This window comes from Erithacus rubecula, assembly GCF_903797595.1.
Source record: "Erithacus rubecula genome assembly, chromosome: 24".
Classification (NCBI taxonomy): domain Eukaryota; kingdom Metazoa; phylum Chordata; class Aves; order Passeriformes; family Muscicapidae; genus Erithacus; species Erithacus rubecula.
The window spans coordinates 1,176,534-1,203,341 of NC_136676.1; the positions used below are offsets into that span (position 1 = coordinate 1,176,534).

The 26,808-nt window shown below is 50.2% G+C and overlaps 2 protein-coding genes across 2 annotated transcripts in view; one reads left to right on the forward strand and one right to left on the reverse strand.

Moving 5' to 3' along the window:
* The window catches only part of PAX7 (paired box 7), a gene marked incomplete at its 3' end in the record, with an annotated part of 223,924 nt that overhangs the window by 101,965 nt on the left and 95,151 nt on the right, over window positions 1–26,808 (forward strand).
* Window positions 1–26,808, reverse strand: part of IGSF21 (immunoglobin superfamily member 21) — a gene marked incomplete at its 3' end in the record, with an annotated part of 38,703 nt that overhangs the window by 2,269 nt on the left and 9,626 nt on the right. The window contains 6 exon segments of the mRNA XM_079326393.1: window positions 201–218; window positions 221–280; window positions 283–313; window positions 1,455–1,566; window positions 9,031–9,152; window positions 13,905–14,017. Coding sequence (XP_079182519.1) covers window positions 201–218; window positions 221–280; window positions 283–313; window positions 1,455–1,566; window positions 9,031–9,152; window positions 13,905–14,017 — 456 coding nt within the window.

Consider the following 26,808-nt stretch of genomic DNA (forward strand, 5'->3'; position numbering starts at 1 on the left):
AAGAGAAAAGAGCTCAGAACCTGAAAAAATCCTGGCAAACTCTGCCTGGCCTTCAGTGTGTCCACACCAAACACCATTTGGATGGAATTTTTCCCTCGGTGGGATCTGGGGAGCGGTTGGCCTGATGGATCTGGTGGAGATCAGAGGAGTGTTGGGTGGTTCCAGGTGTTGGTGGGAGGGAATCCCACCCAGGAGCTCACCCAGAGGGGCGGGTTTCCTCCGGACACCACGCACACCAGGGTGAAGTTCTGCGCCTGGTTAGCGGCTGAAGGAGCCGGGTGTCAGCAGCCAGCACTGAGATGGATGTGGGGAGCTGCAGGACAGAGCCAGGAGGTCAGCGTGGAGCCTCAACAACCCCCATCCAGCCTCATCCTTCATCTTCATCCTCATTATCATCCCTATCCTCATCCTCATCCCCATTCTCATCCTTGTTCCCATTCCCATCTTTCCCCATCCCCCTCTCCACCTCCAATTCATTCCTGTCCTAATCCCATCCCCCCACATCCTTGTCCTGTCTTTACCTCCATCCTTGGTCCATCTCCATCCTTGGCACATCCCCAATTCATCCCCATCCTCTTCCTCCTCCCTCTCTCCATCCCAATCTCTAAACCCATACCCATGGCCATGCACCTTCCCACGTTCATCCCATTCCCCATTCTCCTTCCTATCCTCATCTGTGTCCCCATCCTTGTGCCATCCCCATCTTCATTGTCATGGCTTCTTCCTCCCTCTCCCCATGTTATCCTCTTTATTATCCCCATACCCATTTCATCCCTATTCCCATTCCCATTTCCATCCCCCCTCCCATTCCAAACCCCAGTCCCATTCCCATGCCCATCTCTACTCCCCATGTTCATCCCATTCCCTGTTGTCCTCCTATCCCTGTCCCTCTCCCTGCCCCAGCCATGTCTCATCCCCAGCTTCACAACCATTCCCATGGGGATCCTCATCCCTCAAGCCACACCATACTCACCCTCATCCTTGTCCTTTTCCTCATGCCCATCCCCTTCCCCGTCCCCATTCCCATCCCATCCCATTCCCATCCCCATCCCCATCCCCATCCCCATCCCCATCCCCATCCCCATCCCCATCCCCATCCCCATCCCCATCCCCATCCCCATCCCCATTCCCATCCCCATTCCCCATCCTCATTCCCATCCTCATTCCCATCCCCATTCCCATCCCCATTCCCCATCCTCATTCCCATTGCACTTTCCCCATCCCCATCCCCATCCCCATTCCCATCCCCATTTCCCATCCTCATTCCCATCCCCATTTCCCATCCTCATTCCCATTCCCCATTCCCCATTCCCCATTCCCATCCCCATTCCCCATCCTCATTCCCATTCCACTTTCCCCATCCCATCCCCATCCCACCCCCAGGACAGCAGAGCCCCCAGTCCCTGCTGTTCCCTCAGACCCTGGTTTCGTCTCTCCCGGTGCTCACCCATCACGTTCAGGAACACATTCCCAGAGGCCAGAACCACCTTCTCGCGCGTGGCTCGGTCGTAGATCCCCACGTGGCACTCGTAGGGACCGTTGTCCGAAATCCGGACCTCGGGAAGGCTGTGGGGGAGGGACAGCGCTCACCAGTCCACCCCCACCCCCTTTTCCTGTGGGATTCATCAGTCCACACCTGGATATCGTGGTTGGAAGGGAACAATAAACTCCTAACAACTCCCAAGGCTTTGGAGGAGCTCAGGAATGCTTAAGGAGCTCCCTGGCACTGGCAGCTCCTTGGAGGGGAAGGAGCTGTGTCACTGGAAGGAGCTGTGACACTGGAAGGAGCTGTGTCACTGTCACTGGAAGGACCTGTGTCACTGGAAGGAGCTGTGTCACTGGAAGGAGCTGTGTCATTGGAAGGAGCTGTGTCATTGTCACTGGAAGGAGCTGTGACACTGGAAGGAACTGTGTCACTGTCACTGGAAGGAGCTGTGTCACTGGAAGGAGCTGTGTCATTGGAAGGAGCTGTGTCATTGTCACTGGAAGGAGCTGTGTCACTGGAAGGAGCTGTGTCATTGTCACTGGAAGGGGCTGTGTCATTGTCACTGGAAGGAGCTGTGACACTGGAAGGAGCTGTGTCACTGGAAGGAGCTGTGACACTGGAAGGAGCTGTGTCATTGGAAGGAGCTGTGACACTGGAAGGAGCTGTGTCACTGGAAGGAGCTGTGTCATTGTCACTGGAAGGAGCTGTGTCACTGGAAGGAGCTGTGACACTGGAAGGAGCTGTGTCACTGTCACTGGAAGGAGCTGTGTCATTGTCACTGGAAGGGGCTGTGTCACTGGAAGGAGCTGTGTCATTGTCACTGGAAGGAGCTGTGACACTGGAAGGAGCTGTGTCACTGTCACTGGAAGGAGCTGTGTCACTGGAAGGAGCTGTGACACTGGAAGGAGCTGTGTCACTGGGAGAAGATGTATCACTGGAAGGAGATGTGGATGGAGCACAGAGCCACGAGCATGGGCATCACCCACCCAGGAGTGCCAAAGGAAAACCTTGCCAGTCCAAGTGGTCTCACTCATCCTGCTTCTCCTTAGACCTGAGATCACCTCTGCAGGACATGCAGGTGATCTGGAGCCCAGCTCTTTCCTCTGCCCACTGATGAGAGGCTGCAGGAGGCTGTTCTTGGTTGTTTATTGTTTCTTATCTCAGGAATTCTTTGTCTAGTGAACAGCAGTCTGCTTACCAGACATCCAGGGCAGAATCTGCCTGGTAAAGGCAGGGCTTATCTTTTTAGTCTAAATTACATATTTGATGTTTACAAGTATTTTCCAATACAATGCAATCTTGTTAAATGGTCCAGCTCTGTCCCCATCCAATCTGTCACCCAGCATGGATGTCACAGAGAAGAAGGAGGAAGGAGTATCCACACCCCAAATTCTCCACCTTGGCCACGTGTCCCTTATCACAAACATCCCAAAAAGTCTATCTACATTCAAACAGTCTAATTTATACTTTATTAATTTTTGGGGGTTGCATTTCTTCTCTCAATGTTGGTAAATTGTTCCAAGCAGATAAATCCAGCCCCTGAGACACCTGGGTCTCATTCGAGGGTCTTTGGGGACCCTGCCAGGGAGGTGTTAAACCTCCCAGGGAAGACAGAGGAATACTCTGGATTCCCACAAAGTGGGGGAGAAAACAGCAAATCCCAAATCCTGAGTGAGCCAGGAGTGCTCATCGATCTACCTGTAATCCAGAGACTTTAGATGGACTTGGGGAAAATGGGAGAGGAGGAGTTGTGCCCAAGGATCCGTGCTGCTGGAGCTGGGAATGCTCAGGAGGCTGCACAGGGGTCACTTCACTGCTGAGCAGCAGCCCAGCTGCCTGGCCAGAGGCATCCCACAGTTCTGCTCCTCTCCATCCCACCTTTCTGCTCCTCTCCATCCCACCTTTCTGATCTTCAGTATCCTACAGTTTTGATCCTCACCACCCCATATTGCTGCTCCTCACCATGCCATAATTCTGCTTCTCACCATCCCACCTTTCTGCTCCTCAGAATCCCCCTATTTTGGTCCAGAGAATCCCACCTTGTTGGTCCTCAGTATCCCACTTTTCCAATCCTCACTGTCTCACCTTTCTGCTCCTCAGAATTCCTTTTTAATCCCTACTATCCCTCTTTTCTGATCCTCACCATCTCACTTTTCTGATCCCTAGTATCCCACTTTGCCTGTCCTCAGCATTCCCCCTTCCTTCTCCTCACCATCCCAATTTTTTGGTCCATACCATTGCCCCTTTCTCATCCTCAGCATCCCACCTTGTTGGTCCTCAGCATCCCACTTTTCTGGCCAGCAGCATTCCACTTTCCCATTCAGCAGCCCCATCCCATCCCACAGTGCCAGCTAGCTCCATCTCACCTTCCCTGCTGGCAGCACCATCCCACCACTCCAGCTGGGAGCATCTCACATTCCCAGCCAATATCCCATCCAGCATTCCCAGCCAATATCCCATTCCACTTCTCCAGCTGGTCCCACTCCTCTTTACTGGTCTACAACTTTCTTCCTCCTGGCAGGAAATATCATCCCATTTTCTCCAGCTGGGAGCATCCTGCCTTTCCATTCAGAAGCTTTATCCCACCTCACTGCCTGGAAACATCCCATCCCCTCCTGGTCTCAGGCATTATCCCACCCCAGTGGAAGCTTTATCCCACCTCACTGGCTGGAAACATCATCCCAACTTCTCCAGCTGGAAGCATCCCACCTTTCCAGTCAGGACCATTATCCCACCCCACCATTCAGAAGCCTCATCCTGCTTTTCCAGCAACATTCCACCTTTCCAGCTGGCACTGCCATTCTGCTGTTGTGGGGAAGAGCATCCCAGCACCATCCCACCTTCTGGTTGGCTGCACTCCCTTTTTTTTTCCAGGAGATCCATCCCACCTTCTGGCTGGAAGCATTCCCACTTTCCAAAAGATTAATCCCACCTTCTGGTTGACAGAATTCCCTCTGTCCAGGAGGTCTATCCCTCCTCTCCAGCTGACACCATTCCCACTTTCCAGGAGATACATCCCTCCTCTCCAGCAGCCTCATCCCACCTCATCCATCCCATATGGACAGAGCAATTCCCTCATGCAGCACCCAGGGGAATTTTCCCTTCCTTTCCAGCTCCTCTTTTCCCTTCCCTTCCTGCTCCAAGGATCCCCTGGAAGTGACCATTCCTTCCTTTCCATGGATACAACAATTCCAACCCTCTGCCATCTGCTCCAGCCTCTGATTCTCCCTGCATGGATCAGGAATCCCCATTAGCAGCGTTTCAGAGCAGCTTTGATCCCACCCCAACACTTTTGGAAGGATTCCTTTGGATTTGCACGTGGATTTTGGGGCCTGACTGGCTCGGTTTGGTATTCCCAAGGATGGGAGACAGGAACAGCTGGCCCTAGAAAGGCAAACGCCCGAGTTGAGAACAAGGGAAAAACGGGATTTGGAAATTCCTAAAGCGGCGCCGTAGGACGAGGGTGGGATTTTAATAAAGAGAAAGAGAAAAAAAAAAAAAACCAGGATTGGAGGGGTTGGATCTGTCCCAGCTTTGTTCCTCACAGCTCAGAGCCGGGATGGAAAGAGACGGTGCCGGCAGCCCCTGGGCCGCGCTGATAAGGAACCGGGAACTGCTGATAAGGAGCAAGGAAAACGCTGATAAGGCTGGAGAAACGCTGATGAGGAGCCGCGAAAACGCTGATAAGGAACGGGAGGACGCTAATCAGGAATGGGGAAATGCAGATGAGACCGGTTTCTCCCGGGATAATGTTCCCTGGGACAGTTCTGCCTGGGATGACTCTGACAAGGAGCAGGAAAATGGTACTAAGGATCGGGGAAAACACTGATAAGGAACTAGGAAACGCTGATAAGGAACGGGGAAAATGCTAATAAGGAATGGGGAAATGCAGATGTGACCGGCTTCTCCCGGGATAATATTCCCTGGGACAGTTCTGCCTGGGATAATGCTCATAAGGAGCGTGAAAATGCTGATAAAGCCGGCTCCACCCGGGAAAACACTGATAAGGAGCAGGAAAATGCTGATAAAGGATCGGGATAACACTCAGAAGCATCAAGGGATAACGCCGATAAGGACTGGGATAAGGCTGATAAGGGCCGGGATAACGGTGATAAGGGACTGGGATAACGCCGATAGGGACCGGGATAATGGTGATAAGGAGCAGGATAACGGTGACAAGGACCGGGATAACGGTGACAGGGAAATGCTTCCTCCATCCTCAAACCTTCCTGGGCTTGCCCCAATTCTCCAGGAGAGCCCAGAACCAGCAGGATGTTCCCAAAGAAAGCTGGGAAAACCAGCTCTGGGAATTTTCTCCTCCCCAGGCTTCTGTTTTCCTGTTTTCCTCTTTCCTGGTTCCTGTTTTCCCTGGCAAAAAAAGCCTTGGGGTGAAAACGCTTTTCCCATCAACATCTCCCAGTTCCACGCCCAATTTCCCGGCCATTCCCGAGGCTTTCAAGTGCCTGGTGCTGGAGCAGGGGAATTTTCTGCTCCCAAATTCCATTTGTTCTACAACATGTGGAGAAAGGGAGGAAAACAGAACCACTGGAGTCAAGAAAAGTGGCAGCTGCTCCTCATCATGGAGATAGTCCATGAGCAGGGAGGGGATGTTTGATCCTTGTTCTCCTTTTCCAGGGATTCTCTTGATCCCTCATTCCATGCACAGGGAATGTTTGATGGGATGTTTGATGGGATGTTTGATCCTTGTTCTCCTTCTCCAGGTTCTCCTGATCCACTGCTCCTTGCACAGGGAATGTTTGATCCTTGTTCCTGTTCCAGGGATTCTCCCAATCCCTCATTCCATGCACAGGGAATGTTTGATGGGATGTTTGATCCTTGTTCGCCTTCTTCAGGGTTTCTCCCAGTCCCTCATTCCATACACAGGGAGTGTTTGATTCCTAATCCCATGAACTCCTTCCATGGGCACAGGGAATGTTTTCATCCCGTTTAATTCCCTCTGGCTGGAGGGAAGCGACGGCTGAATCCCAAGGAAAGCATCGGAGTCAGGAGTGTGAAATTCCTGCGTGGAGCTTCCAAACCCTTCTCCCAACAAGAATTGGTGGTGTCAGGAAATTTGTTCAACATCCAAAGAGCAGCTCAGCGGATCCAGGGAAACCAAATGTGGGGATGGAGCAACTCTGGAGCATCCCTGGAGCTTTTCTGGAGTCTCTCCAGAACACCCTCTGAGCATCCTCTGAGTAACCCTCAAGTATCCTGAGCATCCTCTGACTCCCCTGAGTAACTCTGGAGTATCTCCTGACGTACATGTACACACATGTACATGAGCATCCTGAGCTTCTCCTGAACATCCACAGAGTATCCTCTGAGTAACCTTGGAGTATCTCCTGACCTACCTGAACATTGACGTGGGAAGTCCGAGGTTCTCCTGAGCATCCCTGGAGTATCCACTGAGTGACCCCTAAGTATCCTCTGAGTAACCCTCTAGTATCCTGAACATCCTCTGACTCCCCTGAGTAACTCTGGAGTAGCTCTTGGCCTACATGAACATCCATCCACATGAGCATCCTGAGCTTCTCCTGAACATCCCCAGAGAATCTTCTGAATAACCCCTGAGTATCCTCTGAGTAAACTTCAAGTATTCTGAGCATCCTCTGACTCCTCTGAGTAACTCTGGAGTAGCTCCTGACCTACCTGAACATCCACATGAGCATCCTGAGCTTCTCCTGAACATCCCCAGAGTATCCTCCGAGTAATCCCCTGAGTATCTTCGGAGTGACCCCTGAGTATCCTCAGAGTGACCCGTGAGAAACCACTGAGTATCCTCTGAGTGACCCCTGAGTATCTTCTGAGTATCCTCAGAGTGACTCCTGAGAATCCTCAGAGTGACCCCTGAGTATCCTCTGAGGGACCCCTGAGTATCCTCTGAGTATCCACTGAGAATCCTCTGAGTGACCCTGGAGTATTCTCTGAGTAACCCCTGAGTATCCTCAGAGTAAGCCCTGGATACCCTGAGCATCTCCAGAGCATTCCCTGAGCATCTCCTGATCCCCCTGAGCATTCCCAAACTTTTCCCGCATCTCTGCTGAGCAGGGCCTGAAGATCCTCCAGATCCATCCCATAATATTCCCACTCCATCCCTGTTTTCCCACTCTTTTCCCACTCTAAATCCACATTTATCCCCACACAGCCATACTTTTCCTTAGGATTAAAAACCCCCACTCCAAACAGGCAAAACCAGCAAAAAATCCCCAAAAAACCCCAAATTCCAAAGGATTGGGAAGAATTTCCCACGGGATGAGCCAGGCCCAGCCCTACCCAAGCCCCCCTGGATAGTTCCAAGTGGAAAACATCCCAGAATGGAGAAAATCCCAGTTTTTCCCCTCCACACTGACATTTTTTCTTATTTCCATGAGGGGAAAAGTGAGCTGGGAAAATCCAATCAGGAAATTCTCATTTCCCAAGGAAACGAGGCTGGGAGAAAGAAAAATGTCATCCCAGTTTTTTTCCCCCTTGCATCCAGCCTCTCCTAACCATTTTTTTCCAAGCTCCAGTGTTGTTTTGGAGCAGCTGGAATGGAGCAGGTGTGGAATCAGGAATAAACCTGGAATTCTGGAAGTGATTCTCACTTGGAATAAAAGCAAGGAGACGTTCCTATGCTTGTTTTATAAATAAATATGGATCTGGATTTCTCGATTTTCCCAAGGTCTGAGTTTCTCTGCTCATTTCCACCTCTAAAAATCCCCATTTTCCCCACCTTTCCCCTGAGAAACATCAGGAAAATGGGAACACCCCATGGATACTGGCAGGGTCTGCTGGAATCCTTTCAATGGAAAACTTAGGGGAAAAATCCTAAAAATTGGCATTAAAAGTGTGTTGGGTTGATGTGGCCAGAAATGTGTATTCTGTCACCATCTGCTGCAGCCAGCTGGGGCAGTGACCCTGATCTCCTGGCACATATTCTCTGCTAATGGGCCATCTTTAAACCAGCTGGGACAATCATCTTTATCTTTCCACTGCCCATCCTCCCTCCAGGAGATATCTCCTGTTCATGGCCAGTGAGTCCCAGTGCATGACTGAAAAAATTCCATCATCCCACTGGGAGATGCTCCAGCCAGGGCAGGAGCCAAACATTTCCTACCCAGATAAAAACTGAGATTTTGGACAGCAAGTAATCCTTCTTCCCACTGGATTCCAGAGGAAAGCCAGACCTTTCCACATCATCCCTGGAGCTTCAGAGGAAACTGCACCTTCTCCAGGAGCACTGCTCCAGCTGAACCACATCTGCCACTGCAGGAGGATGCAGCCACCATTGAATGGGACTGCTGCCACCACCCTGACTGACTGACGGGTGTCAGCTTGGATTCTGACTCTGGCAGTGTTTTGGGATTGTTATTTGTAATATTTTAATTTTCCTAGTAAAGAACTGTTATTCCTAATTCCCATATCTTTGCCTGAGAGCCCCTTAATTTCAAAATTATAATAATTTGGGGAAAGGGTTTACATTCTCCATTTCAAAGAGAATCTTTTGCATTTATTGGCAGACACCTGCCCTTCACACAGGACAAGAAGGAAAAGGAACTCACCGCACGGTGGATTGGTAAACGAGCTCTTCCCGCTTCCGGTAATTTTCCATCTGGGAAAAATTGGTGGAAAACATGGCATCGAAGGTGAAGATCTTCTGCTTGATGGTCCCGCCATCAGTGACCTAAGGAGACAATCCCAGAGTCTCAAATTTGGGATTTTCTGTCTGTTTTGGAATATTTCAATTTGAGAATTTGATTAAATTTATTTTGATTCAAATAGATTTGAATTGGAATGCACTGATTTAGATTTGAATAGATTTGTTTGCACTTTAATGTAATTTTAAATATTTTGATGTTTGTTTAGATTTGAATACATTGATTTGAATTTTAATCTCTATTAATAAATACTATAAATACATTTATTTTTATATTTTATGCGGTGCTTTTAAATACTTACATTAGAATTTTGATTTTGTTTTTATATCATGATTTCCATATTTATCCATAGAATCCCAGAGTCTTTCAGCTTGGATTTTATGGATTTCTGATGGCCCTGCTGAGATGAAATTAAATACACATTTTCCATTTTCCTGCTGGGAATTTTCATTTTTAAATGGAAAATTATTTTTTTAGGACTCATTTATTCCCTGTGTTTCCCAACTCTGGACTTACCTTCCCTGCTTTTGAGGAGGAGTTTTAGTGGAAAAATAAGGAAGAAAATGGGAATTTTGGGGCTAAACCAGCTCCTGGCAAAGTGAAAATTCCCATTTTTAAAAATAAACCAGGAGCGGCAGCAGAAAATTTTGGAATTTAATCCTCAAATCCAACATTTCCTGAGGACAAAACCCTAAATCCCCACCCAAAATCCCGCTGCTATTCCTCATTTCCTCTTTTCTCACTTTTTTATGGCAAAAAGCGGCTGGAAAGGAGGTAAAAAGAATCCACCACTAAAAAAATCACTTCCAATTTATTATCCCAGGCTGAGGCTTTTATGGGAATGAAATTCCAGCCTGGCACGGATGTGGGATAAAGAAAAGTAGGGAAAATTATGGGAGTTGTAAATCTCCAGCCTCGGGAAGTTTCCAGGGAAGTTTCCACAAATTTTTCCTGATTTTTCTTTGTGGTTGAGGAGAAACCTGGAGCTGCTCCAGGGTGGGGAAGGGATCCAGCTCCAAAGGGATTTTTGTAATTCTTTTAGGGTGGGAAGCACTGGGAATGGTGGAGGTGGTGCCCATGGATTTGGAATTTGCAGCCTTGGGGTTTTCCCAGCACATCTGGACAGATGTGATCCCAAATCCTGCCCCATCCAAGGGCAGGAAAACCGCGAATGGATTCACCCTCCAGAAATTCTCTGAAGATTGGGAGTGGTGGGAAGATCCCTGAGGGAATTCCAGGCAGTTCACAGATCCCAGGAAAAGGCACAACAGGAATTCTCTCTCTTCAGGGATCAGCCACAATTCCAGCCTTTTATCCAAGCCTGGGGGAATTTTTTGGGAAGTGAAACTTCGTAGGAATTTGCAGCCCAACACTTCCTGCTGGGAATCATAAAAGGAGGATAAATGGGCAGCATCCCATGGTTCCTTTCCCAGGGGATATCTCCACATCCAGGAATTTTAGGAACACATTCCGGGCTCTGTTTCCTGCATTATTCATAAATCCCAGGAAAAATCTCATTCCTGACAAAACTTGGCTGTTGCAGAGTTCCTGCCTGCTGCTCTCCCCTCCACATTGACCCAAAAAAATCCCAAAATCCATTAAAACCAACATTTGCTGCTCCCAAAATCCATTAAAACCTTCGGAGCCTCCCATCAGGATGCCCAGAGGACCCAAAATCATCAGGAAGTGACGGATGCAGGATGAGGGGAGCGAGTTGGGAGTGGTTGGAAAGGGCTGGAATTGGGATCTGATCCAGGCTCCGTGTCCCAGGGATGGATCAATGGATTCCCTTTCTCCAAGCAAATAAAAAATTGCTCTGGAAAGAGGGAAAATTCCCTGGAGCTGCAGAGCTGTGTCCACGTCAGCACCACTGGGAAGAACTCGTTATCCTGGAAAACTCTGGATTTAGGCTTTTTCCTGTCCATTCCCTGGAGAATCAAACAGGAAAAATTCGTTATCCTGGAAAACTCTGGATTTAGGTTTTTTCCTGTCCATTCCCTGGAGAATCAAACAGGTAAAACTTGTTATCCTGGAAAACTCCCGGTTTAGGCTTTTTCTGCCCATTCCCTGGAGAACTGACCGGGAAAAACTCATTATGCTGGAAAACTCTGGATTTAGGAGAATCTTAAATCAGGAGTTTTCCAGGATAGCGAGTTTTTTCTGAACAGGAAAATCCTGGAGACGCCAGGAGCCAAGGAGCAGCTCCGGGTGTTCCCTGCTCATCCCGAGCGGATTCCTCCACCCCCGTCTCCTGCCGAGGTTTTTTCGGGAGCTCTCCAGGTGCTGATCCGTGTTCACACCTGTTCCCGAGAACATCACACCTTCCGGAGGTGTTGGGATTGTTGGATGTTAATTAACGCCTCCGCTCATGGGATGTGCTCCTGTTTATTCTGGGGAGAATTCCCTTTGCTCCTCCCGAGAATGCTGCAATCGGCGGCACTCCAGGGGCTGAGGGTTTCCCAGAGGGAGGAAGGGCTGTCCCTGTCTGTCCCTCATCCCTGGGGAATCCAGGGGAATTGATGGAGTTGTGGGTGCTGGTTGCAGTGTGGGACTTCTCCGTGGGGTTTCACCCCTGGGATGAGGCTCCTCGGCCTCAGAGTGCACAGATCCGGATGGAATCACAGACCCAGGAGTTATGGATCCATCCCAGGAGTTATGGATCCATCCTATGGCTTATAGATCCATCCCAGGAGTTATGGATCCATCCCAGGAGTTATGGATCCATCCAGGGGTTCTGAATCCATCACAGGAGTTCTGAATTCATCCCAGGAGTTCTGAATTCATCCTAGGGGTTCTGGATCCATACAGGGGTTCTGGATCCATGCAAGGTTTACAGATCCATCCCAGGGTTTATGGATCAGAATCCATCTCAGGGGTTACAGATGCATCCCAGGGGTTGTGAATCCATCTCATGGATCTGGATCCATCCAGGGGTTCTGGATCCATCCCATGGGTTCTGGATCTATCCCATGGGTTATGGATCCATCCCAGTGGTTGTGGATCCATCCCAGGGGTTCTGGATAAACCCCAGCGGTTCTGGATCCACCCCGGGGTTCTGGATCCATCCCAGCGGTTATTCCCAACTCCATTCCCCCCCAAAGTGCCTCCACTGACTTTTCCACCTCTCTCCCCCTTTTCCCTCCCCCTCCCCGCCCCCGGAGCAGCTCAGACCCCTCAGGCTCCAGGAGCTCCCTCTGCTCCCTGTCCAATAAATCCGGGAAAGGTGAGCCGGGTGTGCCCCAGCCCCGGGCTCCGGAGCCACATTCCCACGATTTACAAGGGAATGATCAGAACTCCGCGGCTCCGCCCGGCTCTCCCCGATCCATCCACCACCTCCAACACCCAGAGCTGCCTCTGGAGCTTTGCAAAGCTGCCAAAGTCCGGGAGTGAGGCAAAACAGGGAGAAAAACAGGAAAAAATAACTTAAATCAGGAAGGGATTTGGCAAATCCATGAAAAACCCAACTTCCCAAACTCGGGAAGGAGCAAGAGGGAAGGAGGGAGAAAAAACCCTGGAATAAAGGGGGTTTGTGGGGATAAAAACAAAAGCTGGGATGTTTCTGCCCTTGCCTTTCCCTCCGAGGGTTCTCGGAGCATCATTCGCTCCGGAGCAGCAGCAGCCGCTCCCGCTTCCCTCCTGGCAGGGGGGATTATGCAAATCCAGCCCCAGCTCCAGGGAAAGTGGGTTAATCCAACATTACCGAGTGGAAAAAGGAAGGAAAAACCTGGTGGAGACGGCGGAGCCAGCAGAAAAAAATTCCACCCTTAAAAAGAGGGGAGACAAAACCAATTCCAAGCTGGAATTTCGAATTCGGGGCAGATTTGGGGTTTTATTCCCTGCCTGAACTCCTGTCCTGCATTTAGGGTGCATCCATAAATTATTATGGGAAAATCCATCTTGGATTCCATGGGAATGTTCCTGTGCACACATCACATTCCAACAGCTGGATTTGTCCCCATCCTTTCCCTATTTATAAACCTGGAATGGAGAAGAGCATTTCCCTTTCTCAATCAAAACCAGGCTCCAAATCCCCCTTTCCCAAATAAAACGAGCCTCAAAATTCACCTTCCCCAAATATAACCAACCCCCAAATTCCCTTTCCCAATTAAATCTGGCCTCCAAATCCTTCCTTTCCCAAATAAAACCAGCCTCAAAAATCACTTTTCCAAATAAAACCAGCATCAAAATTCACCTTTCCCAATTAAAACCACCCTCAAAATTCACCTTTCCCAATTAAAGGCTCCAAATTTGGCGCTCCAGGCTCCACATTCCCCTTCCCAAATAAAACCATGAATTCAATCCTTTCCCAAATAAAACCGATCTCAAAATTCATCTTTTCAAATAAACTCGGCCTTCAAATTCTCCATTTTCTCGAAGGAAACCAAGCTCCTTTCACAAGTAAAACAGGAGCTTCCCTCCTTTTCAACACCCAAATTACCAAAATTTTTGGGAACAGGGAAAGTTTTTATTTTTTAGAAACTCTAAATAACCCTAAACTTCTCTCCAAACGCCGGATATCCCAAATTTTCCTTTTCCCACCCTTTCCCCCATCGTTTTCCACCCCCCAAGCCCTGGGCAGAGCGGTGCCAACCTCAGCTCCAACCCAAACCCCAGCACGGAGATGAGCCATCCCTAAATCCTCCTGGCAGCCACCCCAAAAAATCCACCCCAAATCCATCCCACATCCCTCCTGGCCACATTTCCCCAGGGCAGCCATTTCCCAGGATGGATATTCCTGGAATTGATGTTCCCATCAGCTCCTCTGTACCGGCGCTCACCCGGTACCAGACGATCTCCCGCATTTTCCCGTCGGTTTTGAAGTTGCATTTCAAGGTCACGGCGTCTCCCACCACCACCGGAGGCAGGGGCTCGATGCTGACCGTCAGATAACCTGGAAAAACGGGGATAAAAGTGGGAATAAAAGGCAGGAAATGAGCGCTGAGCTTCAGGGGAGTTTGGACTAGGGGTTGAGTCGCTGTTTTCCAGGAATTCCATGGATGAGAGGCACTGTTGGATGCCAGGGAAAGCGCTGCCAAGTCCTGACCCCTCGCAGGGATGGATTTGGGAAACCCCCAACCATCCCAAAAATGTCGAAATTGAGGGAAACCCTTCCTGGATTTGGGAAAATCCCAGCGGACCCCATTTCTGTCCATATTATGGAGCCACTGACTTTCCATCATCTCTCTCCGTTCCCTGCCCTGTGCTTCCAGAAAACTTCCCAAAAAACTTCCCAAATTCCTCATTCCCGACGGGAATGGGTCCAACATCTTCCCCTGGGGTTGCACAATCCCCGCCCGGCGTTTTTCCAGCTCCTTCCCCCTCTCCCCACAGCCGAATTCCAGATCCATCCTCACTCCAGAGGGAAAATCGGAATCTGGCAGCTCTGTCCGTCCCTTTTCTCCCTCTTTTCCCCCGATTTGTTGGGAAATCGGGAGCGGGGAGCAGCCGGGGACAGCAGCACAGGGAATTGCATTCCTGGTTCATTTTCCTGCCTTTCCTGTGGATGTTGGGAATTGATGGATTGACAGCCTGGCAAATCCCAGCCTTTCCTCGGCATCTTTCCCTGTTCGGCACCAGGACATCCCAAAAAAACTCCTCACCAACTCCAAATCCCATTTTTTAAAATCACTCCTCACACCAGGTGGGAAAATAGCCGAGATAAAATCTGGGAAACAAGAACAGGTGTGGAAAAGGGGCTGGAAATCAGAGATTCCTTTGTGGAAGATGCTCTGAGAGGGGAAAAGATGAATTCCCTGGATTTTTTTTTTTTTTTTTTTCGTGCCTCCCAGGCAGTGAACCGAAGCTCAGCACTCCTTGTAAAACATCTCGGAGGTGTTTGTGCCATAAATCCCAGGCACGACCTGCGGGAGAACACGCTCCGGGAACACGTGCCGGCTGCGGCAGCAGGGCAGCGTGGCCTGGAATATTGAACACCGGGAAAAAACCGGAAAATCCCGTTTTCTGCTGCTTTTGGGGGGCTGCGGGGACAGCTCTGCACCAGGAAATGCAGGGGGGAAAGCGGATTTTTGAGAATGTTTGGATGTAGGGCTGAGGGTTAAATCCCTTTTCAGCCCCAAATGATGCTTGGAATGAGGGAATTTTGATGCTGCACCTCAGAATCCCAAATCCTGGCCAGCATTCCCTGTCTGCCTGGGGCCGGCGCCTTTCCAGCCTCTCCCTGTCTGGTTTATTTCTGTTCCTAAAGCGGGGATTAAATCTCTGCGATTGCCAAGGCTGCACGGGGGCCCCTTGGATTCGGGGCTCAGCGGATGGAAAAGGCAGGAATGGCAGGAAGAGGAGGGCGAGAAGGAGGGGGAGGGAGGAAGGGCAGCCCAGGTCTCTCCGATTCCTGCCCCGATTCCCCTCGCTCGGCTTTTGACATTTCCGAAGGCCGGGATGAGCAACAGGCACGGGGAAGCGGCGGGGATGAGCAAATCCTTGGCAGCGCGGCAGGATCCGCCCCAAGGAAATGGGGATGGAGCTCCGTGCGTGCGGGAATGCTCTGCCTCCCCTCGGAGCCTCCGCGGGGATCGCGGCTCCCGCCTGCCCCCGGATCAGCGGCAGATTAAAGGGAGCCGGGGAGGAAGCGCCAAAGCGGGAGCAAAGATTGGATTTTCCCTCCTGTCCATGGGAGATCCAGGAGCTCACAGAGCGGCGTTTCCAGATGTTTTCCAGCCTCTTCCCGTATTATTCCCCTCCAGACCAGTGAACTTCCACGGGAAACAGAACAATCCCCATCCCAGTCCAGAGTTAAGACTAGATTTTCCCTCCTGTCCACGGGATCCAGGAGTTCCCAGTGCAGCATTTCCAGATGTTTTCCATCCCTCTTCCCATGTTATTCCCTTCCAGACCCACACACTACCATGGGAATGGGATCCATCCCGGCCCAGCCAAGGGTTTTGGTGGTGTCTGGACCATTCACTGATTTTTGGTGGATTTTTAAAGTCAAAAAGAACCAAATCTGGGAGTTTCAGCCACTCCCATGCAGCAAATCCACCCGTCCAAACATTTTCCCAAGGAAATCCCCCTCCAAACCCATCCCTGACCTGCATCTTCTGGGTTGCCAAAAAAAACCCCAAAATTGGGAGTTTCCCCCCCTCTCTGCTCCCTCAGTGTGCTAGAAAACCACCCTGAGCTGGCACTGGGAGCAGCTTCCACCTCTATTCCAGGGAATTCCGGCTTGGCTGAGCCTTAAATCCCGATGTTTCGTCCCTAAAAACACCAGTGTGGAACCACAGGATGCTCCTGAGCTTTTCCTGCATGGAAAAGGCAAAGGTCTGGAGCTCCAGGATTTATTGCTCTGGTGCTGTGGGATGAGGATCCCACGGAGAGCTGATGCCAGAGACTCAGCTGGGCCTGGAAGGGGAAGGAAAAGGAAAATCCAAATGCTCCAAGAGCATCCCTGCTCAAATCCAGAGCAAAACCAGCCCAGAAGTTGTGAAAAAGAAGGAGAGAAGAAGGAGAGGGAAACAGATGCCGAGTCCCCACAGGAGCCGGCCAAGGATGCGTGGAGGGGAGGGGGAAAACTGGGAAAACAAAGGCAGGCACTGGAAAATAAAGCAGGAATCCAGATGGAGCCGTCCAGACCCCGCTGCTTGGCTGTGGCTGACGTGCGAATCCCATCCCTCATCCTCCCCTTCCCTTCACTTCCCGACAGGGAACAACTGCGAGGTGTCAGCGCTGCTCCACAGCCTCCCTCGGCTCCCTGTTTTTTTCGGGATTTACGGAGGAGAACAAAGCAGTGGTGACGGGAACGGCTGGGTGGGAAGAACTCTTCCGAAAGGGCTCCAAAGGAGGAGCCCATCCCAAATTTCTGTCATTCCTCGCGTTATCAGCATCCCTTTATCAGCGTCCCCTTTTCCGCCTCGCTCCGCTTCCCCTTTGCTCTTTTCAGTCGGAGATTTTCCAGAGAGAGCCGGGCCGGGCCTCCCCCGGATCGGATTCAGCCCTCTGGAAATTCATCCTCTGATTAGATGGCAACCCTGGGGAGGAGAGGATATTTTTGCTGGCAATCGCTGGGAATTCTGGCGCCATCCAGTTTAAGGGGGGTTTTAAAAAAAGGGAAAAGGGAAGGAGGAGGAGGAGAGGGGGAAGGGAGGGATAAAGGAAATGTCCTTTGAAATCGGGAGTGACGCGCTCATAAAGGAGAACATCGGAACAAGCTCGGTGCTTCCAATTACAAAAGAGCTCCCAGGGATGAGGCAGGAATTGCTCCAGCTCTGCAAGTGCGGGATGCTGGATAAAAACCCCATTCCCAGCCCTTCCCAGCATTCCATGGGGATTTCTGCCCACAAAGGCAGCCGGACATTCCGTGGGAATGGAAGCACAAGTGGCTGGAATCCCTCAGAGGTTCCTGGGGGTGAGGGGAGGGAGGGAATGGATTGGGAATGTCACAGCGAAAGGGCTCAGAGCGATGGAGCCTTCCAAGGAATCCCAGCACCACAGGGAGCCCCTTCCACATCTTCCCTCATGCCTGATTCCTTCCAATCCACATGGACAGCCAAGATTTATTAATGGAGGTCACCCAGGGCACCCATTCCTGGATTTTTCACCTCCCAGTGCTTCCCAAAAATCTGACTTCAAACCCATGGAATTCTGGAATTGAATTGGAAGGGATCTTAAAGCTCATCCCATTCCATTGTCAGGGACTCTTCCCCTACTCCAAGCCCCATCCTGGATGTGGCAGCCCCAGCTGAGGATGGATTTTCCTTCCTTCCATGTCCCCAAAGTCCAACCCATCCCCATCCTTTTAGGAATGGCCTTTGGAAGCAGCAGCGTCCCAGGAGAGGATCCTTGGGATCCAGCGACTCCATCCCCCTCTGGAATGTCGTGTGACAACACGGACACCTCATCATTTTAATTACCAGTGATTAATGGGGCTTATCCATAATTCCCTCCCATTTCTCCACCTTCCTTTTCCAAGCCAGGCCGGGATGGGAAAACCAGGAGGGAGCAGGAAGGGTTCGGCACTCCCTGAACCGGCGGATATCCCGCAATTCCCAGGATTTAAGGAGAGTAGGAGACGTTTTGCCCCTTGAAGTGGGATCTAAAGGGGTGCAAACCCCCCTGGAAAAATCTGGGAGTGTTCCTGCAAATTCCTGACCGGAGGGGTGCAGAATATCCACGAACATCTGGGATGGCACCCGCGGATCCGCAGGAGCCGAGCGCGCCCTGACCGGCGGCGCTTTGCAACATCTTGCCCATGAAAAATTCAGCAGCTCCAGTTGTTCCTGGGAACGCAGCAAATTCCTTCCCACTCCCTTCCCAGCTCCAGCCATGCCTTATTTATGACATTCCAGGACAATTTACGGTCGGAATATGTCGCTGCCTCTCCTTGTTAACCTGGGAGGGTTCAGAGGGCGAAGAATTCCCGGCTGGCCCCACCCGGAGCGGCGGAATTTTGCTGAACCCGGAGTTTTTCCACCTGGAAAGCTGAGCTGGGATTTTATGTTATATTGAAACGGGAATGAACGTTTGGTACGGGTTTAACACCAGCCAGGGAATGGATGTGACAGCGCTTCCCCGGAAAATGAGCCTTGGGAAGCGGGAAAAATGGATTGGGGTAGTTTTGTGACGAGTTTTCCTTGGATATTCAGCTTTGCTTCCCAAAAATCCACCAGCTCGGCGCTGGCGGGGTTAAACCTCCGCAACCCCTCTCCACTACCTTCCCAAAAGTCATCCCGGCTTTTGGAAAACGGGCGTATTCCCTAAAATAAACCCGGGAAAGTTGGCATCGCCCCCGGGCGAGGAGGAGCCCGGCTGGCAGGGAGCGAATGGCATTAATCCCAGGAAAATGGGATGTTAACGGGCCGAGCAGACAATTAAGAGCCAGTAATTAAAATTCCTCTTCCCTCACAAACATCTCATTAGACGCCGCTTCCCTCCCTCATTTCCATAAGTGGGAGGGAACGATTCCGCAGCTGGAGCTGGAATTATTCCTTAGGCGGGGCCGCTGGACCAAACCAGCTCCTAAATTTTCAGGGATCAGGAGAAAATGTATGGGATGAGCAGGGGCATGTCCAGCCGATGCTTTGGGTCAGTTTTTCTCCAATTAATGGGATGTGGAACCTCACAGATGCATCCCGAGCCTCTTTGTGATGGGGATCGATGGTTTGGATCGATCCTTTGGTCGATCCATGGATTGAGTGCCGCCCCTTTGGCCTCTCAGCCCCTTTTAAATGAAGATGAAGTGAGGGAACCACTTCATGCCGGGGACAGCCGGGCCCTGGGGGCTGCTTCCCATCATATTCCATGGGTAAAATGTGTCGGAATTTGGGAACAATTGAATTTTATGGATCAGTTTGGCCTGGAGAAGCTGAGGCTGCTCCATCCCTGGAAGGGGCCAAGGCCTGGTTGGGCTTGGAGCAGCCTGGGATAGGGGAAAGTGTCCCTGTCCACAGCAGGGAATGGGATGGGATTTAAGGTCCTTCCCATCCAACCCATTCCATGATTCTGTATTTTTATAAAATATGGATAAAACCAATCCCCAGTCCCATCTTCCAAGGATTTCAACACATAAATCCCGTTGAGATGGAATTTTAACCACTCTTCAGCTTCCCTTTTTCTCTTAAATCCCAGATTCCTTCTAAGCAAAATATCCCAAAGAAAAGATATCCCAAAACATCCCAGTCCAAAGAAAAGGATTAATTCCTGATTTGCTCCGTGCTGTGATTCCCAATGTCCTTGTGTCCATGGGAAACATCTCCAACACCACCTGAGGGCTTCCCAAGGATTGATGCTGATGGATCTTCAGGAAAATACAATTTTTAATTCATTTTCTCCTCATGATGAGCTCTGGAGTCACTTTTATCTTCTGGGGGGGGGGGGGGGGGGTGGGATTGGCTCTTTTCAGCTCCAAGATTCCAGCGGCTCCGGAGGCAGCAGAGAAATGAGGAATGAGATCCAAATGGATCCTGCCAGGCTAAAAACATTCCAGACATTCCAACACCACGGGATTTTCATCCCCATTGGCACAACCTCAGCACAATACAGGATTTCAGATGGAAAGGGAGGGTTGGGGCACTTTGGGGGTGGAAGGGCTGCAGGAAGGAAATTTGGGATTTGGGGTTTGGGATCCTCCTGGTGCTGCTCTCCAATTCCAATCTCCATCCTCTTTCCATCTCCTCCTTCCCACATTTCCACCTTCCCCTGCCCATTTCCTTCCCACAATGATTCAACCCCAGCTCTCTCCACGCCCAATAAATCCCAGGAAAACTCCAGTTTTCCTCCTTTGCCGCACGTCTCCCGACAAACAAATCCGGGATTGAGCCGTGGGAATCACCTCCCTGCCTTGGGCACGGGCTGGAATAAATCCTGGAATGTCTTCATCCTTTTTTTCCCAAGCTGCTGGGAGCTGTTCTGGCTCACTGGAGCACGGGATGAGGCAGCTCCTTCCCGGCTTGGCTTTGACTCGCGGCGTCGATTCCGCGCTTGTTCGACATCTCCAGTGCAAATCCACCGGGAGCGCGGCGTTCCAGGAAAAAGATGGATGCTTGGAGGGAAAACTGTGACAGCTGTGGCTGGAGGGAGCCCAGGCTCTGCTATAAAACCCTGGAATGGCCTTGGAGTCATTGGATGGATGTTCAGTGGGTCCCTCATCCTAAAAATCCGGAGATTTCCTGGATACTCAGAGGTGTAATTCCATGGTGGATGCAAGGAATGCATCTCACCCATCCCGAGAGCCAAATGCAGTGGCTACCAAACCAGGGATGCTGGAAAAGTGAGGATTTCAGGATGGATGCAGGAAAAACAGCATTGGAGAGAAGTGACAGCCACCAGAAAATCAGGATCAGTTTGGATTTGGGAGGTATGTCCCTGGGATAGATGGAACAAAACCAGGGATTTGGGGGTGACCACAAGAAAAACAGGATTGGAGGGAAGAAACACCCACCAGAAAACCAGGATCAGTCAGATTTGGGAAGTATTTCCCTGGGAAGGACAGGATTTATCTTCTGTTTAGGCCAAAATTCCAACACCCCCAAAACTGACACCCATCCGCCCCTGAAGAGAATCCACAAACACACAAAGAAGGATCCAAGATCCTTCCAAGACTTGGGAAACCCCTCCCAACCCCAAATCTCCTTAAATCAACTCCATCAAGGCGCAGCTGGCACGGAAAAGATGGATTTTCCCAGCCCAGGCTGCTTATCAGCTGGAATGTGGTGGCTGCATTGATATTCCCCGTGATTTATTGGATTTTATCCCCCTGCCCGCACAGCCTGGGAATGCAAGGCCGTAAATCACACATGGAATATTTATCTCTGCATGGGAAGGATGTTTAGGAGCATTTACCAAATCACTGGAAAGTTTTATTTATAACTTCCCCCCCCTTTTCCACTCCCAATGTTTCCATAAAATCCTGGTGGTGCTGGAGGGGGGAATATTTTATCTCCACATCTTCATCCCATTGATATTTCCATAAAATAAAACCTTGGGCATCCCACTGGATCTCCCACAGCTGCTCAAATCTGTGATAGGTCGTTGGGATTTTGGGAAGAGCTTGGGATGGGTTGTTGGGTTGGAATTTCGGGAAGAGTTTGGAAGGAATTTTGGGTTTTGATTTTGCAAAGAGCTCAGGATGAGTAATTGGATTTGGATTTTGGGAAGAACATGGGATTGGCCATTGGGTTGGGATTTTGGGAGGAGCTTGGAAGGTGTCGTTGGGATTTTGGGGAGAGCTTGGGATGGGTTGTTGGATTGGGATTTTGGGAAGAACTTGGGATTAATCATTGGGTTGGGATTTTGGGAAGAGATCAGAATGGGTCAATGGGTTGGGATTTTGGGAAGAGCTTGGAAGGAGTTGTGGGTTTGGATTTTGGGAAGAGCTTGGAAGGGGTCATTGGGATTTTGGGAAGAGCTTGGAAGGGGTTATTGGGATTTTGGGAAGATCTTGGGATGGGCCGTTGGGTTTGGATTTTGGGAAGAGCTTGGAAGGGGTCATTGGGATTTTGGGAAGAGCTTGGGATGGGTTGTTGGGTTGGAATTTTGGAAAGATGGGTGGTTGAGTTGGGACTTTGGGAAGAATTTGGGATTTGTGATGGGGTTGAGATTTTGGGAAGAGCTTGGAAGGGGTTGTTGAGATTTTGGGAAGAGCTCAGGATGGGTGGTTGGGTTTGGGTTTTGGGAAGAACGTGGGATTGGCCATTGGGATTTTGGGAAGAGTTTGGAAGGAGCTGTGGATTTGGATTCTGGGAAGAGCTTAGGAAGGGTCATTGGGTTTGGATTTTGGGAAGAGATCAGAATAGGTTGATGGGTTTGGATTTTGGGAAGGGGTTGGGATGGGTTGTTGGCTTTGGATTTTGGGAAGAGCTTGAAATGGTTCATTGGGTATGGATTTTGGGAAGAGCTCCTGGCGAGTTGTTAGACCAGGATTTTGGGAAGAGCCAGATGTTTGTCATCATTCCACTGTAATTTCCCCTGTTCCTTTAACCCCTTTTCCTCATTATCTAACGACTTCTACAGATTTTTAATTTTGTTTGGATCATTTTGGGCTCTGCCAGAATCCAAAACGATTTCCCTCATCCAGGGGAAGGTGGGAAGGTGAATCCAGCAGAGCCAAATTCCCTCAAAAACCTGGCACCATCCCTAATTTGGAGTGATGGCTCCACTGGCACCTCGTGGCCTCTTCCCAGATGTTGGAGCAGCTGCTGGAGCCAAAATGGAGCTGAAAATTCCTCAGGGTCAGTTTGGGTCTGAGACGTCTCGTTTGATAAATGGAGGTCGTGCCCCTCATTTGCATCTGTGCAAATATGCAAATCAGGGCTGATTCCCAGCTGCCAATCAACACCCCCAAGCTAATTAAGGGAGAATTCCCCCAAATCAGTCGCTCCCCCATTTTATTCCCATTCCATGGGGTGAAGCCAATGGATTTTGGCCAAACAAGGCCAGACAGGTGGGAGGTGTCACCTCTCATCCCAAATTTTCCCTCTTCCCAATGAATAAACCCCGTGGGTTTCCTCCACATCAGCTGATTTTCCTCTGAGTTTCCCACCCAGAAGTGCTTCCACCCCCAGTCTGGGCTGCAGGGCAGGAATTCCCTCCAGCTGATCAATCCCAGGAGGGAATTCCTTCCTCTCTTTCCCAACAGATCCCAATGAAACTGTGAGAACTGGGGGAAAAAAAAAATCCCAGTTTTTCCTTCTTTCCCCCTATTTTTTCCAGCTGCCCCCAGTTGCCCCATGGATCACTCTCCAACCCATTTCCATGGATTTTTGTCTTTCTCCAGCAAATCCCAAGATCACCAGGCAGGGAATTTTACTACAATCCAAATTTTGCCAAGCAGGTGTGACCATCCACCACCAAATTCAGTGGAATGCCTCTGGAATGGCTCAGCACTCCCTAAAATCCTTCCAGCAGGGCATGGCACCTCCTCAGCACCTGGATTAACCTGGATTAACACTCCAAACTGGAATGTCCAGGTGTTCCAGGGCTAAAAAAAATCCCCCCTGATCCACTTTTCCCTGATTTTTAATCAAGCAGCTCCACGGGAAGCACTGTGGGATTTGATCTCCATGTGCAGATGTGGAATTAATCTTGAATTGAGTGTGGCAGGAGAAGGAGAGGCCATATCCTAATCCTGCACTGGAAAAGATTGGAAGCAGGATTTTTCCCCACACCAGCAAATTCCCAGCCCTCCTTTCCCAGCAGCTCAACTCTGCATCCTGACAAGGAAAAGATTCCTGACCAGATGCTCCTGGAGTTTCCCAAGAAGCTGCACCCTGGGAACCAAGATTATGGAAAACCTCACCTGGGATAAAGGATTTTATCCCCAGCCAGTGGCACTGAACAAAATCCATCCCAGGAATGGAATTCCAGAGTAAAAAATGGAATTATTGAACCCAGCGATCCTTTTTTAGAGCCCCAAACTGGAAAATCGGGAAAAAAAAATCCCAAAGGTGTGGCAGAGTTCAGCTGTTGGCTCGAGAGGGATTTGCTGGCAGCAGCTGAGGATTTTCCCACTGTTCCAGCTCCGTTGGGATGAGGATTATGGCACCAGCAGCCAATTCCAGGAAGCCACAGCTCTGGCTGTTAATCCTGGCTGGAGTTAATCCCAGCAGGAATAATTAACAGAGCAGGAAGCAGCCAAGAGCTGCTCCCTGTCCCTGAAGTGCTCCAGGCAGGGGTGGAACAATGGAAAATATCCCATGGCAGGGAGGAGCTTCAGTGTCCATCCCAACTCGAAGCATTCCGTGATTCCAGGTCTTTCCACGCCTCAGTTTCCCCATTTGGGAAGGGGAAAACAAGGGTTTTTTCCCAGGTCATCCAAGATCCAGGGAAATCCCATCCTGGATAACAGCTAGGGGGTTTTTAGAGAAATCAGAAAATCCCAGAGTAACAAAGGGCTATTGAAGATCCCAAAAAATCATGGAGTAACAGCAAGGGATTATTGGAGATCCCAAAAAGTCATGGAGTAACAACAAGTGGATTTTGGAGATCCCAGAAAATCCTGAAGTAACAGCAAGGGGTTATTGGAGATCCCAAATGAATCCTGGATAAAAGCCAAGGGATATTTGACATCCCAAAAAATCCCATCCTGGAACTGCAGCAAAGGGTTGTTGGAGATACCAAAAAATGGTGGAGTTGGAGCAGGGGGTTTTTAGAGATCCCAAAAAAATCATGGAATAACAGCAGCGAGTTATTTGAGATCCCAAAAAATCCCATCATAGCAAGGGGTTATTGGAGATCCCCAAAAAATAGTGGAATAACAACAGGGGATTATTGGAGATTTTAAGAAATTGTGGAGTCACAACAAGAGGTTTTTGGAGATCCCAAAAAAATCCCATTCCAGAGTAACAGCAAGGGGATATTGGAGATCCCAGAAAATCCTGGAATAACAGCAGGGGGTTATTGGAAATCCTAAAAAATGGTGGAGGGGTTTTTAGAGGTCCCCAAAAAAATCATGGAATAACAGCAGGGCGTTATTTGAGATCCCAAAAAATCCCATCATAGCAAGGGGTTATGGGAGATGACAAAAAAATCCTGGAATAACAGCAGGGGTGTTATTCCAGAGATGCTTCTGTTCCTGAAAATTACCCCAGGAAGGAATTTTCTCACCCCCAACTCCCCAGTCCTCCCTAATATTCCTGTTTTTCCAGCTTTAGAGGGAGAAGCACAGACTTGGAAAGGGAAAAAAAGGGGAAATAATGAATTCCATTAAGGAAAATCGCAGGGTTTCAGTTTGGGACCCCCCCGTTGGGTTTCCCACCTATTTCAAGCAGGTTTTCCCAAGCCCAGGTGGCCCTGGAGAAGGGGTGACCCTGACCAGGATGATGAATTCCCTGATTTATGTCTCCACTTGCAGGAAATCCAATTATCCCCGATTCTGATTGGTGACAAATGAGGAGCCATCGATCCCCCTCCCTCCCAGCTGCCAGGGGTGCTCTCCCTCCTTCCATTGATTCCTGCACGGACGAGTTGGGAAGGGATCATCATTACTGGTGTTTTGGGATTTTTCCTTTTCTGATCTCCTTCTCCAGAGGCACAACGTCAGGCAGAGGAAGAGGGAAAATAAACCCAGTCCATGCAGGAATCACAGGAGCTCCAAAATCCACTTTGTTTTTGTAATTCAGAGTGTGATGTGTGGCTTTTTCCAAAAAAAAATGACCTGGGGTGGTGCCTGGGGCACCTGGATCAGCTCTGAAGGGTCCTGGCTCCACAGGGAGGAAAGGGAAAAAAGAAAGGAAAAGGAAAAGGAAAAGGAAAAGGAAAAGGAAAAGGAAAAGGAAAAGGAAAAGGAAAAGGAAAAGGAAAAGGAAGAGGAAGAGGAAGAGGAAGAGGAAGAGGAAGAGGAAGAGGAAGAGGAAGAGGAGTGTTCAGTTTGGATTTAGGTTTTTGGCACAGACTCCTCCAGACCCTTCATGGCAACAGTTAAAATTCCCACCAGGATTTCCTGCTCTGGGATTCAGCCCTGGCCTGGGGATTCTTCTGGAATCCCAAACTCTCCCTCATCCCTTGGGACAGCCGAGATCCCGTCCCTCAGGGTCTCCCTGCTCCAGCCTCATCCAACTCCGCTTTTCCCGTCCTGTCCAGCCCCATTCCCTGGACAAAGCAGGATTGTGATCACCTCTCCCTCTCCTCCAGATTCACACTCTGTGATTGATAATCCCTCCCGGTAATTCTGTATCCCTAATGGGATTAACGGGCATCTCCCGATTCCAGCCCTGATCTCAGCCCCGATCCCAGCCCTGATTCCATCCCCAATTCCATCCCCGATTCCAACCCCGATCCCATCCCCGATTCCAGACCTGTTTCAAGCCCCAATCCTGCCCCGATCCCAGCCCCGATCCCAGCCCCGATTCAAGCCCCGATTCAAGCCCCGTTTCCAGCCCCGATCCCAGCCCTGATTCCATCCCCAATTCCATCCCCAATTCCATCCCGGATTCCTGCCCCGATCCCAGCCCCAATTCCATCCCCAATTCCATCCCGGATTCCTGCCCCGATCCCAGCCCCAATTCCATCCCCAATTCCATCCCGGATTCCTGCCCCGATCCCAGCCCCGATCTCTGCCCCGATTCCAGCCCTGATTCCATCCCCAATTCCATCCCCAATTCCAGCCCCGATTCCAGCCCCGATTCCTGCCCCGATCCCAGCCCCAATTCCATCCTCGATTCCTGCCCCGATCCCAGCCCCGATCTCTGCCCCGATTCCAGCCCCGATTCCTGACGCTTCCCCGCTCCCACGGAG